The sequence below is a fragment of the Equus caballus genome, chromosome 18, assembly GCF_041296265.1.
Source record: "Equus caballus isolate H_3958 breed thoroughbred chromosome 18, TB-T2T, whole genome shotgun sequence".
Taxonomy (NCBI): Eukaryota; Metazoa; Chordata; class Mammalia; order Perissodactyla; family Equidae; genus Equus; species Equus caballus.
The window spans coordinates 73,182,063-73,200,072 of NC_091701.1; the positions used below are offsets into that span (position 1 = coordinate 73,182,063).

The window sequence follows — 18,010 nt, forward strand, 5'->3', positions numbered from 1 at the left end:
GCTATCTTCGTAGATACAAGAAGAGGAGCCTATTTTAGCCTTAGGACAACAAGGAAGGAAGCTCATAAGGAAGAATAGTGGAGGGATGAATGAAAGAAACTAGAAAGTAATGCAGAGGAGGGGAGGTGCCCAGGAGGTGCCTCTGGGACAGAGGCCAAGAAAGCGAGTCAAGTGGAAGCAGAGGCTGACTAATGCCTGCGAGGCAGAGGCCAGCTGACAGCTAAAAAACAGAAACCTTGTAAAAAAAAAAAAAAAAAAAAAATCAAAAAGGGCAGCAGGAGACTTTCGTGGGTAAAAGGGAGCTAGAAACTTAGTTTAAGGCACCAGCTAAAGGAAATAACAAACCATAGAACTTGGATAATGTTTCCTCTTTAACTGAAGAGTAAATACCATCAACAATATTAATCACAGAAAACAAGAACGTAATAATCCCTAAAACAAAGAGGATGTCTTCCCTCCCCCCATTCTGATCTCATTGGTTTGCGATGGAGCCAGGCACAAGTATTTTCAAAAGATCCCCAGGACCCAAGGCTATTGTAACATCTAACATTGTAACTTGTCAATGTTGAGAGCCACTGATAAATTGTTGCCTAGTTTATCAAACTTAAAATTATTTGAATCCTAACGCTACCAACTCCATCCAGGCAGCTTACTTGAGAAGGTTCAAGCCCCTCACATCAATAAGGATCAAATAAAATCAGTTTGGGCATGTTAAGAATCAGAATCTCTATCCCGTAGCAGGAAGCCCTGGGCGAAATGCTCCAAAGTGAAATCAACGAGGTCTTGGAAGCACAGCGAGATTCATGGGCAGAAGACCCAGATCTGAGTTCTCATTTCAGCACCTTCTGGCCATGACCAAGAGCCACTAATCTGTACAATGAGGCTAACAAAAACAACAATAATAATACTTCTCTGCCCACTTCACTGGGTGGTTGGGGCAATCAAGTGAACGTGAAGGTGCTTTGTAAATTGCAAAGTACTAGAGAAATATGAGCTGTTCTTACTTCTGAATCCCCTCTAATGGCTCAATCACCTCTGAATCTACAACTCAGATTTTTAAGGAAGTGAGAGGCATAGTCCTTGCCCTTCAAAAGAGGGCAAGTCAAATGCAGAGATTTAAGAACACAAAGCCCCAGCCCTGGAGAGTGCACGAACAGGTATCTTTCTAAGAGCGAGAGACTCAATTGAGGGCTGGAAAAAAATGGGGAGGAGGAAACCCAGTGTAATTAAGAACAGAAGAAACTGTCAATTTTAAAACAAAATTTCCACTACCAGAAAGAAATTTTAGATTTCCTTCCCAAGTCTCAGTTCCAAGAGAATGCCAGATGACTGTCACAAAGCCGAACTTTTTGGTTCAGAAACAAATAGCATTTATCCCCTCAGGCCCATGTATTTCCTCTTCCAACATTCTAGAAGCTATTCAACCCATCTAAAATTATCCATTTTTTTGTGAGGCCTTTACCTGGGTCAAAAAACATGTATATTTTGCCACATTGTGTTTATACCTGCATGTCAGAAGACAGACCTTTTACTCTCTCCAGTAAGGCAAATGCACATTGGATATTTATTTCTAGGCTGTTTCTTTGGCGGTCTTGTCACCAATATCACCCAGCTCTCACACAGTCCTGGAGGACTGGCTTCAGTCTCATTCCCTACTGGTAGGCATGGCTGTTTCAAGGCAACCCTTCAGATTTCCCCATCCACTTTTAAGGGACTTCCATGTCAGGATGTCAATCAGTCTTCTGAGATGGAGAACGTATGGCCACAAGTCCCTGTGTGCCTGAGTTTGAATTTTCACCTGCTGTCACCCCTTCCTCCAGTATACCTGTAGGAAGGCAGGCCACACGTGTCTGACGTGATACCTGCTATGGGTAGCATGTCAGCTCTGACTCAGAGCCTCTAACTCAGTGTTGGAATTATGGAAATACGGAAATATAATGTGAGCCAAGTACGTAATTTTATTTTAGGTTTTGTTGGTAACATTGGTTTATAACATGATATAAATTTCAGGTGTACATCATTATATTTCAACTTCTGTGTTGACTACATGGTGTTCACCACCCAAAGTCTAACTGACATTGTCACTGTACACAAGTGCCCTTTCACTCCTTTCGCCCCGCCCCTTCCCTTCTGGTAACCAGCATTCTATTCTCTGTATCTATGTGTTTATTTGTTGTTGTTGCCTTTTATCTTCCACACATGAGTGAAGTCATATGATATTTGGCTTTTGCTGTCTGACATTTCACTTAGCATAATTTTGCAATTAGATATGTAAGGTAATTATATAATTTTAAATTTTCTAGTAGCCACACTAAAAAGGGTATAAAACACAGGGAAAATTAATTGTAGTAATATATTTTATTCAACTCAATATATCCAAAATATTATCATGTAATCGAGTTTTAAAAATTATTAGACTTATTTTATATTCTTCTCCTTTTTTTCCTTTTTGGTGAGGAAGATTGGCCCTGGCTAACATCTGTTGCCAATCTTCCTCTTTTTGCTTGAGGAAGAGTGTCACCGAACTAACACCTATGCCAATCTTCCTCTACTTTGTATGTGGGACACCACCATAACATGGCTTGATGAACAGAGTGTAGGTCCGTGCCCGGAATCCGAACCAGTGAACCCCAGGCCACCACAGTGGAGCATGTGAACTTAACCACTAGGTCACTGGGCCAGCCCTATGTTCTTTTTTCATAATAAAGCTTTGATTGTGTACACTGACTTTAAAATCTAACCCTTGTGTTAAATTGATTTCAGTCCCCTGAGATGAGAATAAAACTTCTATTCTCCTAAATGAATTATGAAATCTCCAATCAGTCGTGAAGAAATAAGAATTTTTATCCCCTTCACTCATTTCTCCCAACCCCCTACTCTCTGCTCTAGCAAACACCAATCTGTTCTCAATATCTGTGAGCTTGGCTGAGCATATTTTTTATTTTGGGGTTTTTTTTTTAGATTCCACATGTAAGAGAGATCTTACAGTATTTGTCTTTCTCTGTCTGACTTATTTCACTTAACATAATGCCCTTGAGGTCCATCCATGTTGTCACAAACAGTAAGATTTCATTCTTTTTTATGGATGAATAATATTCCATTGTATACATACCACAGTTGCTTTGTCCATTCATCCATCGATGGACACTTGGATTGTTTCCATATCAGAGCTATTGTAAATAACGCTGCAATGAATATGGGGGTGTATATATCTTTTCCAGTTAGCATTGTTGTTTTCTTTGGATAAATACCCAGAAGTGGAACTGCTGGATCACATGGTAGTTCTATTTTTAATTTTTTGAGAAACCTCCTTACTGTTTTCCATAGTGGCTGCACTAATTTACATTCCCACCAACAGTGCACAAGGGTTCCCTTTTCTCCACATCCTCGCCAACCCTCATTATCTCTTGTCTTTTTGATAACAGCCATTCTAACAGGTGTGAGGTGATATCTCATGGTGGTTTTGATTTGCATTTTCCTGATGATTAGTGATGTTGAACACTTTCTCATGTACCTGTTGGCCATCTGTCTGTTTTCTTTGAAAAATGTCTATTCAGATCTTCTGTCAATTTTTCAGTCAGATTGTTTGGTTTTTTGTTATTGAGTTGTATGAGTTCTTTATATATTTTGGATACTAACCTCTTATCAGATACATGATTTGCAAGTATTTTCTCCCATTCAGGAGGTTGCCTTTTCATTTTCTTGATGGTTTCCTTTGCTGTGAAGAACCTTTTTAGTTTGATGTAATCCCACTTGTTTATTTTTGCTTTTGTTGCTTTTGCTTTCGGTGTCAGATTAAAAAATATCATGACCAAGACTGATGTCAAGGAGCTTACCACCTAAGTTTTCTTCTGGGAATTTTATGGTTTCAAGTCTTATGTTCAAGTCTTCAATCCATTTTGAGTTAATTTTTGTGTATGGTGTAAGACCGTGGTTCAGTTTCATTCTTTTGTGTGTGGCTGTCTGGTTTTCCCAGCACCACTTATTGAGGGACTGTCCTTTCCCCATTGTATATTCTTGGGTCCTTTGTTGTAAATTAATTGACCATATATGCATGGGTTTATTTATGGGTTCTCCATTGATCTGCGTATCTGTTTTTATGCCAATACCATACTGTTTTAGTTACTGTAGTTTTGTAACACAGTTTGAAATCAGGGAGCATGATGCCTCCAGCTTTGTTCTTCTTTCTCAAGAATGCTTTGTGCATTTTATACTTACAATGCACCTCCATTCAAACTGGCTACACTTCAAGTGCTCAATAGCCACAGCTGGTTAGTTGCTACCATATTAGACAGTGCAGATCTAAATGCTAAGTGGCAGAGCCCATATTTTATTATTTATAGTCTTTAACAGAGTAAATTTTGCATTGCCTATAGTAAACTTAAAAAGCTAATGCAAGAGGGAAAAACCCAAATGGCAAGACACATATGAAAAGATGCTTCTCCTCAAAATTCATTAGGGAGAGTCAAATAAAAGCAACATTAATGCACCATTTCACGCCTATCAAACTGGTGAAAATTATAAGGTGTGACAATGCCAAGAGTAAGCAAGGGTATGGAGCAACAGGAAGATTTACATAGAGCTGTGGGAATGTGAACTGGTACGACCCCCTTTGGCGAACAATTTGTTGCTACCTAGCAGCATTGATGATGTGTCTGCCCTACCACCCAGCAATTCCACCCCAATCGTACACCCTAGAGAAACTCACACATGTGCAGGAAGGTTCACTGCAGCCCATTTGTAACAGCAAGAAACTGGACTCAAATGTTGATCAAGAGGAAAGGGGATAAATACTTGTGGTATATTTGCACGACGGAATGCTACACTGTCATGGAAATGAACAGACTGAAGATCTGTATATAAACAGATACACTTCAAAAATATAACACTGAACGAACAAATGAAATTGAAGACTAGTACCTGTGGCATAATATCAGTTTTATACGGTTTTCAAATTTGCAAAAACAATTCTACATATTGTTTATAGATGCACGGACATGAGATAAAAGTAATGAATATGGCTAAAGAAAACAGATATCAAGTCCAGACAGAGATGCCTCTAGGGAGGGAGGGTGGGGAAAAGGATGAAGTAAGTATGCCTAATGGGCTGCAAAACTGTGTCCTCAATGTTTTATTTCCTTTAAAGAAAGATGTAAAACAAATATGGAAAATGCTAAGATTTCTTGAAGCTTGGTGTGAAGGGTATTAATTATATTATTCTCCATTCTTTTCTGTTAGTTTGAAATATTTTCTAATAAAATATTTTTAAGAAAGCTAGTGCATTTGAAGTTTACGTTTCTTAATAAAACTGGGAAGTGGGGAATAAGTTGCTTTCTCTTACACAATTTATTCTTGTTAGTGGAGTGGCCCTTCTCCTTGATAGAAAAATGACACTTCCATCTTTTCCATATAAAGTGGCCCAACCATACAGTCTCTCCCAGGATTTTCCTAAGGCTCACCCCAGGGGTGTAAGAATGGGAGCGAGACTCCTATTGGATTTGTAGTTGATCTCGGTTGTACAGAACACTTTGAAAAGAAATTTTCATGTTAACGATGTGTTACTCACTGGTCTTGTTATTTTTTTCTCATGCTCTCCCCTCTCCAGAAACACTATCAGTGACCCCACAGTTAGCCTCCCCAGCTGCAGAACAGTGGCAAGGTAAGCACACCCAGGAAAGGCAGGACCACCGAGGTCCATGCCCACCCAGAGGTGGGAGAACTCTAAGATCTTAGGGGATCTTCTGCTGTCTCTCCAAATGCCATTTTGTTATGACCACACTTTGAATCTAAGCATCTCACCCCAGGAGCTCTCTTACCAGCCAGACCACCAGGACAGTGACGAGGGGAGAGTGCATGTGTGACGTACATGCCCACAGCTGTGTCTACCCACTTTTGCCACCACAAGTCCGAATCTTACCTTCAGCCTTGCTCTCTCTCTTCTCCCTCCCCCATTTCTTCTTGCTTTCTCTCTCTCTCTCATATACACAACTCATTTCTGTATTTGTGCGTGTGTGCGTGAGAATGCCCTATAACTTGTTTCTAAAGGAAATAACTATGGATGAATGTTAACACTAATGTTCAAGGATGTTTTATGAAAGGTTAGTCATAAAAGTAAAAAGCAGAAACAACTTTGGTATTAGACAAAGAAGAGTTGGTTAAATAAATTACTGTATAGCCATACAACAAGGCTGTGATGCTTTATAAGAATGCTTATAACGTGGAGAGATGTTCACAAACTATTGTTATGTGAAAAAAGCAAGTAATAAAACATTATATATGGAATGAGCCCATTTTTGTAAAAACATTGAACAGTCAAGAAGGATATACCACAAAAGCCCTGAGATCACTTCCTGGCACATGGTAAGCACTATGTAATTGCTTGCTAACTATTAACAGGCAGAGTTAGGGACAAACGGATAGAGACTAGGGGGCACCTGCCATTAGCACAGGTCTAAGCCCAGGGCAGACCTCAGTTAATAGTTGCCAAGTGAAGGATGCTTTCTGACTAAAAGAGAGATCCAGCAATGTCTCCTCAACTGAACTGGCTTGACCTGGAGCTATGAATATGTGCCTATCACAATGAACAGGAGCAGACTATTTTATTTCATGTTTTGATCATATGAGCAATACATGAACGCATTCTTCTTTAAAAAAATGGATTGTTACAGATTTAGGTAAAGTCCCCTTGAGTATCATCCCCAATGCTGGCCTCTGCCCACTCTCTGAAGAAAACCACTGCTCTGAGTTTGGTACATAAGCTTCCAGTTTCTTTGATGCCTTCAGATGCAAATACATGTGTCCCTAGAAAATCGGGGTAATTAAGCTGAGTGGTCAGTATAATATGTTTTTGTACATTTAAAATATTACAAACCATGTTTAAAAATTTATAGCATTGTTTCATAAGCATGTTTTTACATAAATTGTATCATATTGTAATAACATTGAATCTGCTTGTTTCACTCAACTATATATTTTGTATATCTATCCACATTGATACTTAGAGAATGAGCCCATTCCTTTTCATTGACACACGTATTCCAACATATAAATACATTCCATTTTTTAGACATTCTCTCTATTGACGGATATTTCAACTGTTTCCAGTATTTCATTATTCAAACACTGCTGCTATGAACATCCATAAAATGACTCCTTATGCAAATGTGCAGGTATTTGTCTAGGATAGACAATTAGAAATGGACTTGCTGTGTCATAGGTCATGCACACTTTTGCTTTGGATATTCTCAAGCCTCCAAAGTGTGCCAATTTACACACTCACAGTGTATAAGATTGCTCAATTTCCCCATCCTCATCAACACTTGATATTATCAGTCATTTAAAATACTGCAAGTCTGATTGGAAGAAAATGGTATCACGATTTTGTGTTTTCTTGTTTCCCAGTGAGGTGGGCATCTTCTAATAAGCTCGTTTAGTGGCCATTTGTAATTCATTCTCTGAGAACTGCTTGTTCATATTCTTTGCCGTTTCCCCTATTTTCCTATTACTGTTTTTTGTTATAATTTACAATTATATATTTATATCATGTTGTTATTACATTATTACTTATATATTCTGAAAATTTTCAGTCTTACATGGATCCAAATGTGGCTTTTAGTATTAAAATTCTTTCACGGAGGAAAATGACCCTGAGCTTGCTGAGCATCACGAAGCAACACACCCGGCCCGTAACAAACAACATCAGCGTTGTTTCTGGGCAGCTTCACAGTCACTTGAGGAACTGAAAGATAATGAGAAACCTAGGAAGTAGCTTCTCTCGGTCACTGTGCAGGACCTCCCTCCCTCCACTCCGCCTCCTCCAGAAGGTTGAACAGGCAGCTGCCAGGAAAGCCTCCTCTCGCCAAACAACAAAATGATTATAACAAAAGCAGAGTTATCTGAGCAGGGACTGAGCAGCATTTCATCCGTGTCATCCCGTGCCACTGGCTTCCTCATCCTCTTCCTCAGAACGCGCCGAGAGTCTTGTTTACATGTCAGAGGAAGACATCAGCTGGTTTGGAGTTGAATATTTATAACTGATTTTTCTAAAGGAAGCTTCATGTTATTTACCTGCCTGTCAGGCGCCACTGTGCACTGAAGGACACAGAGTCTGCATGTCTAATGATTTAAAGGCAAATGCTTTTACCCAAGGACATTTTAAAGCTTAAACATAAAAAAAAAGCACTAGGCTATCTGAATCTTCAAAAACAAAGACCCAACTAAAAGTTATCAGGCACAAACTCCAATTTCAAATTAAGCACATTCTTCCTCTTATCCCTATTACTACTTGATTTTATTTTCATAGGGATCAGGAGTAAAGGGAACTCTGAGCATCTTTTCCAGAGGCAATATTTCCATTCTCTTAGCCCTGTCATGTAGGAAGACGTAGAACAAAGAAAGGTAGACAAAGTGACTGAACATTCTTACAGGCCAGAGAGAATAATTGATTCCTGAGGCTGGTTTATCCAAAGTGTGGCTTTTAATTGTAGAAAGAAACAAATGTGAAAGAAAGAGCATATGAAATATGATTATAATATAATGAGATCAGCTTGCTATTGGTTTTTTTTTTTTTCTAACAAACAGACCGAATCTTATTACAGCCTAGGAGCACTGTCCTTCAAAGCAATGACCTTGGAAGAGTGCATGATAATTCCATGTATGTGGCAGTGGCTCAAAACATTTTTCAAACTCCCCTTGGAGTTGCCTTCAGGGCCAGTTTACACACCCACCAGAAATCGGCTCATTACTTTAAAATCACATCACATTGGGGGCCAAAATCAGCATTGCCTGATTTAATCACCCCTCTTTCACCAGACCAAAAAGAAATATCAAATCCAACTTCAAACGACAAATATTTGTCACGCATAAGAGAATCAAAAGAACCACCTGCCACTGGCTGTGGAGGCCATTTGCATGGGGAGTGGTAATTACATTTTGGAAAGTCGCAGGAAATAATTTTACAGGAATACCAGTTGTCTGGTGTTCTATGTTCTAATAAATTTATGATTTTTAATTAGTAGTTACAGCTCACAAACACTCCCAAGTTAGAGGGTGGGGACTTCCAGTTTGCGTCCTTCAGCCCGGGCCCTCTAAACCTTGAGCATCCTCAGGCTTTCTCGACAGGGTATTGGTCCTGTGGCCATTTCTCTGTGTTCCCTGCTTCCTGTATCTCAACCCAAATCTCCTAACCCTTAGCCACTGAGTGGTGCACACTGATCTTGTTCATGCATCTCCAGGCAAATGATTTAGCAAGCTCTTGACCTTCTCTCTGCTTTGATCTTGACTCAGCCAGTTCCCAGACAGAAGCTAGAGGCAGGGGGAAAATAAAGCCAGAATTTGGACAGGCAGTTTTAAGAAGGGGAAATTTGTGAGGCCTGAATTCCTCCCCGTCTGCTCAGAGGCATTCAGAGTTCAGTCTGCCTGGCTAACAGGAGATAATGTCAGCAGGAATTTAGGGGGCTTGGGTTACACTATGCCCTGTAAGTTAACACAACGGACAACACGGCTGTAATGGACTAGTCCAGCAAGGCCAAATTATTTGTCCAACATGGGAATAATTAGCACCTCATTCATTATTAAATTGGAAAACAGTTTGGTTGGATTCTCTAAAGGGCCGGCTGCCAGAGTTAAGCTCAGATACGAAATCATCACACTGTTGCAATGATATTTCTTTAAGAATATAATATACAAATTGAATAAAAGACCTTTCAGGGGATTTAAAGCCATGCAAATTCTAAGAGTTTGCCTGAGCTTCCAGAATTGAGTAAAATTTCTAAACAACTTTCCCAATGCTCTCCCATGCCCTAACTCTTCCTAATTTGGTGAGGGGAGGAAGAAAATTTCATAGCATGTGCCACCCAAAATTATACTAGACAAGCTAACAGCTCAGTAATTCCAAGACCAGCCAGGTGTACAGATGAAGACACACAGAACAGCTTCTCCTGGCTCCGCTGAATGAGCGCCATTTACCAGAGGTTGGTGGACTCCACGCCACGTGAAGGGGATGTGAAACCAAGTTCCTCAAACAATCACCAGCCCCCAGATGCCTGAGGAAAACAGATGCATCAAGTTCATTGCTGCAGAATTAAAACCTTCCCTTTCAGATGTGGAAAAACAAACAAACAAAAAACAAAGTTGGGAGTCTAAGACAAAGTTTTGAACTTGCACATTCATGAACCAAACATTCCTCTGAGACTCTGAGATGTCTCTTAACACAACACTTGGATGGTGGTTATAGTTGGGACCATTAGGTGTCACACCACAAAATTCTTTATTGTACACCCCCAGTGATCCTGTCCACAATTTTTCATGGGCAAAATTTCTACTGCTGGGGCAACCGGCCAGGTGTGCGCTGGCCCTTAGCCATAGTCTGTGCCAGCACCAGACAATACATGTTTGTTTAAAACACAGCCCTGGAACGTCTTTAGAATTGTCAGAAGGAAGGGCTGTACTCGAGAGTACAAGGGACGCCACACGAAATCTACCCTAAGCCCCACGCGATCGTCAGGACCACGGGGTGCACCAGTTTTACGGCACAGAACACTTGTTCCCTGGGAAAACTCACCTCGAGAACATGAACACAACAAAAATAAGGACAACGTGAATCTTCCTGCGTATCACGGCACAATCCTTGTTCCTTTTCCACAACGTTCTCCCCATCTGCCTGAATACAGCTATCAGCTCCTACCTTTGCTCAGCTTACTCTGGAATTCTGTTTCCCTTTACTACTGTAAACAAAGGCAAGACTTCTGATAGGCCTTTGGTGCAGTTTGTATGCAGCAGCATTTCCTCCAGATGTGAATCTCCCCAAACAAAAAGGAGGAGGAAGAGGAGGAAAGCCTGTCGGTCTGCATTCAGTCCACACCGAGAGACGAGAGAGAGACGAGAGACGAGAGACGTGCATGGGCTCAGATTCATTCCCAGGATTTGTCTTGCAAACACTCCAGGAAGAAAGCGCATATTGGTTTTAGAAACCTGTTTGGTGAGATGTACCAAGCACACAGGTTTCCAAAATGAAAGCATTGGCATTTTTAAATCTGATGAAATATTTAAAATACACAGAGAAATAAAGAGAACAATATCACAAAGACCAGTGTACACACAAATCCAATTTAACACGTTTGTCATATTTGCTTCCAATTTTTTAAAAATAAAATATTTGAGAGTTGTAGTTTCTTTTCTACCCTTCCCTGAAGACATCTGTCACTCAGTCTGCCTCCTCAGAGGTAACCACAATCTAGAAATTGACATTTCCTTTCCTTCCATGTTTTTACGCTTTGATTTCATAGTCACAGTCCTGTATCCATAAACAAAACATAGTAGTTTTGCAGTGCAATTTCCATATATGTAAATACACATATTTGTGCGTCTCCATGTAGACTTTAAGGAACCAGTTTTCTTGTTTGTTCTCTTTTTTTTCAATGAAAAAAATTAAAAGATATCTAAATGTACGAATTCACCTATAATACTGAGCTTGATTAGACAGTCAGGAATCACACTTTTAAAGCAATATAAAAGTTTTCCTGGAGAAGCCATTTTTCAATAAGAACAGCTTCTTGCATAGTCTTTTGTCTACTGTTAAAATCGCTGATCAGACAAACTTCCATGAGCACAATAAAGAAATTTTGTTTGGGTTCAGTGTAGTAGTCAGTCTGTTAAAGTGGTCATTTAAATTTTTATCTGCAGTTGGTTTTTAAGTACATCTGGTATTTACCTGACAGAATCAGGAGTTCAATGATCTCTGCATCTCCCAGAAACGCGGCCACGTGAAGCGGAGTTCGCTTCTCAGAATCCTGGAACAGCAAAGATAAACAAGTCAGTGAAAGCTGAGGGGCCTTTTGTAGACACAGTAAGATGTGTCACCTTCTCTGAGGTTAATGCCTATGGGAGAGACTGAAGGCCAAACACCCACTCAGGTGAGTTCCGGTTGGCCATTTCTCTGAGCATTTCCCACAGTCACATATACGAAAGATCCCATTTTCTCTGTCTGTGTGTCGTATTTGCCTCCCTGCTCCTTTTATTGAAGGCCAGCTCAGGTCAAGGATGGACTGTCATGCACTGGATGATGAAATTCAATTTATCTCAAACCTTCAGTATGGTTTAAAAAAATTCAAACCTTTCTATCTACTTTAACAGTATAGTTCAAAGCTTTCAATGATTTATTTTCTTTCTAAGGGAACATAGTGGAATTGTTCACAAGGACATTAAACATAAGTATAGTCATTTTCTCCTTTCTATTCCCATTAACTATTGCCTAGACCACTGCCCATTACGTAATACTTATTTTTTTTTAAGATTGGCACCTGAGCTAACATCTGTTGCCACTATTCTTTTTTTTTTTTTTCCTCCTCCTTCTCCCAAATCCCTCCAGCACATAGTTGTATATTCTAGTTGTGAGTGCCTCTGGTTGTGCCATGTGGGATGCCGCCTCAGCATGGCCCAATGAGTGGTGCCATGCCCATGCCCAGGATCCGCACCTGTGAATCAGAGCATGCAAACTTAACCACTCGGCCACGGGGCCAGCCCCTGCAAAACTTATTGAGTGCCTACTATATGCCAAGAACCAGATTCTGGGGACAGAGGGGTGACAGCAATGGGCCCAGGCCCTTCCTTCACAAACTTACATTCAAGTGGGGGAGGCTGACAATAGTCACGTGAACCAATGACACAGGAGACCTTTTCAGACGGTGATAAAGGCTATAACAAGTTTAACGAAGGGTCACGGGATCACATGACTGGGGTGATGGGAGTAAGATTCCTTAGAGTGGTCGGGTAAGGCCTTTCTAAGGATGTTGACACTGAAGCTGAGAGCTGAGGTAGATATTACTATCTCTGTTTTATAGATGAGAAAACTGTGGCTCAAATAAACGAAGACATTTCCTCAAGACCCCACAGGTATATAACAGCATCAAGACTGGCCCTTTGCCTGTCAGACTCCAGTCTAAGTCTTGGCAAAGCACTTACCACATTGTGCTGAGCTGCACAATGGCATGCAGGGGGAAAAATATTGCTTCCCCATCTATAAATTGGAGATAATAATATCTACCTTAGAGAACTGAAAGGAGAACTCAAAATAATGTAAGTAAATGAAACCCTAGGCAGGCCTGAAGCTTGGCCCATGCATAGCAAGGGCTCTGTGCATAGCCATTGTTGTCATCAGCATGGACAGCTGTGTGATATCTTCCCTCCGAGAGTGAGAACCCACACAAGGTAAAGAACAGGTCTTACTCCCCGTTATCCCCATAGCAGCAGCAGACTAGGTGCTTAGCATAAACTGGCCAAACTGAGCTGCTCTATGCGCATAATCTCTTCCACAAACTGCCATCGACTGCTCCACAGCAATGGGAAGCAAAACGCTGTCTTTGAGGTTTCTCCCAAAACTAGCACACATTTGAGTTTTGAGATTTGTGGATTCACCATTAGTTTTAACCATCATTCCTCTTATCACTTGATTATACAAGCCACATAACAACCTTTGATTAGCCCAAGGACATGATTATGTTTTCTGACAGTTCAGGCCCTCTGCTTTTTCTCAGTCTCTTTCAGAATATTGCTTTTAGGCATTTTATGACTCACTAACATCTAAAACAGATGGCAGGCAGGGGACATGACAGGAACTGATCTTCAAACCAGTCTATTTGTTAGGAGGTCTGGTAAATAGGTTTTATGAAAGGATGAACTAAATTTTAAGTGGATAAAAAGAGGGGTCTGAATTAGCTGGGAATTTATGTCGTCTACGTATGCTGCAGGTAATTACTGCAGATAAGTGGAAATAGGGCAGTCTTGTGACTAGTCCCTACAAAATAATGGTATCCCCTGGAGAGTTTAGTAAGATATACAACCATGGTTAACCCTCTTATAGCCATATCACCCTTTCTGTGAAAATAAAGGCTCAGTATTTGAAAGAACGTTTGCTTATTTGAGAATCAAGTGTCAGTTTGTGCAATGAACTATACAAATAACTAAGACCGGACTTTCACCAATGTTCTCTGTTTCTGTTTCTTCTATTGACAGCTCTACAAGCACTTTCCATTTTAGCCTCATATTCCCTTTGAATCTCCTCTATACCTACTGAAAACTTTCCCTTGAATCTTGGGATAAAAGTTATATAATTATACGTTCTTCTGTGAATTGACCTGGTTCCAGGGTTTGGTTCAACAAATTAAACCTTACCTAAGTGATTTAAACAAGGACTAACCCCACCCAAATTATGACTTCATTTGACCTGAAGGGCAGTCAGTGCTCTGCTTGAGAACTTGGCCTCAAATGAAAAGCCAAGAAAACCCCAATGTCTAAATCTGGTTGAGCCGTCATTATATAACTGGTTTTGCTGATTATGTGGCCCCTTTTATGATATGGCTTGTTCAAAGTGAAGTTTTTATAATATAAAATGTGCGTATGTGAGATCATCTTGTAAGTTCTCAATTGTAAATCCCAGTGTTTCTGTAAATATGCACTTAAGGTTTCCTGTATCTTCCAGAATGACTGTGCCAGTTGGTACTCTCCCTCAGGGACATGCCATGGACAGGCAACTGCAGAGAAGCTATGTCTTCAGGCGGGAGTCCTTTGGTTCTCCAAAGCAGCAGAACTACATAAACAACCTCATGTGCCATTAAGACCTTAACTAAAATAACAATGCATTTCCACTACTGACCAAGCGTGGCCAACACCCGCTCTCTAGCAAGGAACCTGAGTGATGCACAGGATCATGTGTTGAGGGGTGGATAAGAGAGCCACAGTAATCACCATACTCAGGCAGGGAAGTCAGCCAGGAGACTGCAGCTCATCGTCCGCCCAAGGAGAAGGCCGCTCTGCTTTGCCATAAGCTAGACAAACGGAGCAGGAGACAAAAAGGGAGAAGAAAAGGGGGAGGTTCCGGGGAAAAGAGAACACGAGTAATACTACTATTCAAAATATGTTCCAGGTGGGCGCCAGCCCCGTGGCCAAGTGGTTAAGTTCGCGCACTCTGATTTGGCGGCCCAGCGTTTCGACAGCTCGGATCCTGGGCGTGGACATGGCACCGCTTATCAGTCCATGCTGAGGTGGCATCCCACATAGCACAACTAGAAGGACCCACAACTAAAAAAAAAATATGGAACTATGTACCGGGGGAGAAGACGAAAAAAAAGAAAAAAGAAAGAAAAAAAAACAATGGCAACAGCTGTTAGTGCAGGTGCCAATCTTTAAAAAACAAAAAACAGAAGAATTCTCTGGTGACCCATTTCCAATACGTGTTGATCTTACCGTGCTGGCTTTTGAATTATTTTCTCCTCTTGAATCCGTGGGTGTGGTAAAGACCTGCATGACACTCATCAGCTGTTGGTCATCACAGAGTCCACTTGGGCAACAGATGGAAGTGAATGCAAACGGCCCAGAGCTCAGCCACTGTGCCCGAATGCTATTGTGGTCCTGGCCAGGTCCTGGATTCTAATTTGGATCCAGAAACTACGCTTAAGTAGACAGACGATATAGATTGTGCTCTGTGACTAACCTGGAAGTTTGGCCCAGCGCTTCCAATATTCCCAGATCAGCTGGAGCCAATAGGGCCTCCAGGCAGTCCTGGGCAAAATGTGTTTATTTCCCATTTCAGAAAAGATTTTTGTCTTGTCAGTTTAGACTTCCTGCTCAGGGCAGTTCAGAATTGGATGGGTTTCGGGGCAGTATTCACTAAGACATTTGTCTTACTGCATTTGGTCATTTTTGCAAATCATTTAACATCACAAATGTCATTACTTCCCACTTCCCCGTTACTGTTTTTGTTCTGATGTCCTGACTTCGGACACTGCTAAGTGGACTGTAAGTCTCTTTAGGGCGAGGACTGGGTGTTTGAAATTTTGTATTCCTAACGACTACTACAACGTCTGGGAAATGATAACTTCTCAATAAATGTCGATGTCTAGAAAATACGGCTGAATAAATGGTTGTAAAACATATCCCTAAGTCACTGTACTTCTCTTATCTTTCTCCTCTCCTTGTTGACTCTCGTTTTCATCTCTGTTAGACCAAAGTCCTGGATGATTTCTAGCATCGTGTGTTCATACTGCTTCCTGTACCTCTTCCTTCGTAACTCTTCCCTCAATTTTTGTTCATTTTTTAAAAATAATGTTTTGTTTTTCCCTTGGGATTTGTCCTTCATGTTTAGATGATTTTAAACATTATTCATATTGCTATCTGATGCTTCCATTATCTCAAGTTCTTGCTGGTTGTCATGCCTGCTACGCTTCCTTATGGTGAATTGTTTCCACCTGGGTCTGGGACCTAGGCCTCCGCTCATATTCAGTGGAGGTTTAATCTGTGGCTGCCCTGAGTCCTTGAATTGAGGGCACATCTCTTCACATAGGTTTTGTTTCTTCTTGGCACCCTAGGGGTATCCTTGGCCTAGAAGGAATTTTTATGCTTATTTTTCAGCTTGAAATTTCCTGGACTATGCAGACGTTGTGAATTCAAAACCCCAAACCACATGAGGGCAGACTCTGGTGATGCAAGTGCTCAGTGGAGACACTTTTATCCCCCCCCCCCAAGAATCTAGGCTAATGCATCGCTGTGCCATCTGCTTGTGGAGGGTTTGGCTTTTTTTCGAGCTCACCATTTCGCTTCAAGCATCTTTCTTCAAGACCACTTCCAGGGTCTTTCTCTACGTGAGGGTCTCAGTTCCCATTCTCCACCTTGTCTCCCCTCCCCGAGCAAGTGTTGGATGCCAAGGCCCTGGAGTATTGACTTCTCCCTGCAGTATAAGCTCATGTGCTTCCAGATTTGCTTCTCAGTTTACTCTTCATTTCTGGCCCCACACTATTCATTTATTGTTAGTTCATTTAGAAAGATGTTTACTATATGTTTGTCACATTTTTTCCAGAATATCTGGGCAGTACAACGGAAAGGTTTTTGGACTATCAAGGCAACTTCTAAGATGATGTTCTTGCTTCCATTTTTATAAGGAAAAAAGTTTCAGGTTGGGAGCCAGGACACCCATTTCTCTGACATCAGTTTGCTGCGTTGGGCAAGTCATGCAACCTATCCAAGGGCTCAGAGTCTCTCTCTCTTAAGTGGTGACAATAAGACTTAACAACAGAGTTCTGAAAGGTGGGTGCCCCCGATAGGGATGCTGTGGATTCAAACAGTAGGATAAACAAAAAGACATTTTGAAAAAAATAATTAAAGGATCTCTGTTAGCTATGTTAGCACTCCATAATTACCAGATAGGTCTTGTTTCTTCTTCTAGACACCCTAGGAGGATCCTTGGCTTGGAACCTTTTTTTTTTTTTAAAGATTGGCACCTGAGCTAACAACTGTTGCCAATCTCTTTTTTTTTTCTGCTTTTTTCTCCCCAAATGCCCCCAGTACATAGTTGTATATTCTAGTTGTGGTCCCTCTAGTTGTGGCACGCGAGACGCCGCCTCAATGTGGCCTGATGAGCAGTGCCATGTCTGCACCCAGGATCCGAACCAGTGAAACCCTGGGCTGCCAAAGCGGAGTACGCGAACTTAACCACTCGGCCATGGGGCTGGCCCCCACCTGGAACATATTTTTAATAGTAGTATTACTCATGTTCTCTTTTCCCCGGAACCTCCCCCTTTTCTTCTCCCTTTTTGTCTCCTGCTCCGTTTGTCGAGCTTATGGCAAAGCACAGCGGCCTTCTCCTCGGGCAGAGGATGAAGTGCAGAACTACTGTGCCTAATTTATAAATTAAACTTTATCATAGGTATGGACATATAGGAGAAAACATGATATATATATAGGGTTTGGTACTATCCAGAGTTTCAGGCATCCACTGGGGGTCTTAGAACGTATCCGCCACAGATAAGCGGGGGGGGGGGGGGGGGGCCGGGGAAGGGGGGGAGTGTACCACAAAAAGAGAGATGTTTTTCCATTACTCAGTAGCTCCAATTCCAAATAGCCCTTTGCAAACAGATGCAGACCCATGAAAAGACCCAGGTTTCTCTAGAGGAAGGAAGGTAAACCCTCCCTTTCTATGAATAGCCAAAGACACACACAGCCAGCTGGCGTCTGAGCTACA

At 41.2% G+C, this 18,010-nt stretch overlaps 1 protein-coding gene and 1 long non-coding RNA gene across 19 annotated transcripts in view; both read right to left on the reverse strand.

Moving 5' to 3' along the window:
• The window catches only part of ANKRD44 (ankyrin repeat domain 44), a 348,870-nt gene that overhangs the window by 152,903 nt on the left and 177,957 nt on the right, over window positions 1-18,010 (reverse strand). For 16 of the 18 annotated variants that reach the window (XM_070241458.1, XM_070241459.1, XM_023622277.2 and 13 more), the window contains one exon: window positions 11,711-11,789. In XM_070241458.1, the coding sequence (XP_070097559.1) occupies window positions 11,711-11,789 (79 nt within the window). Of the gene's footprint in view, window positions 1-11,710; window positions 11,790-11,908; window positions 12,008-18,010 lie in introns of those variants that run through there. The other 2 variants (XM_070241454.1, XM_070241460.1) reach the window with 2 other exon arrangements.
• On the reverse strand, window positions 6,583-10,971 carry LOC138918684 (uncharacterized). Its single transcript, XR_011428327.1, has 2 exons — window positions 10,562-10,971; window positions 6,583-10,043 (listed from the first exon to the last, which is right to left on the reverse strand). It is a non-coding gene; the product is annotated as an uncharacterized lncRNA (long non-coding RNA).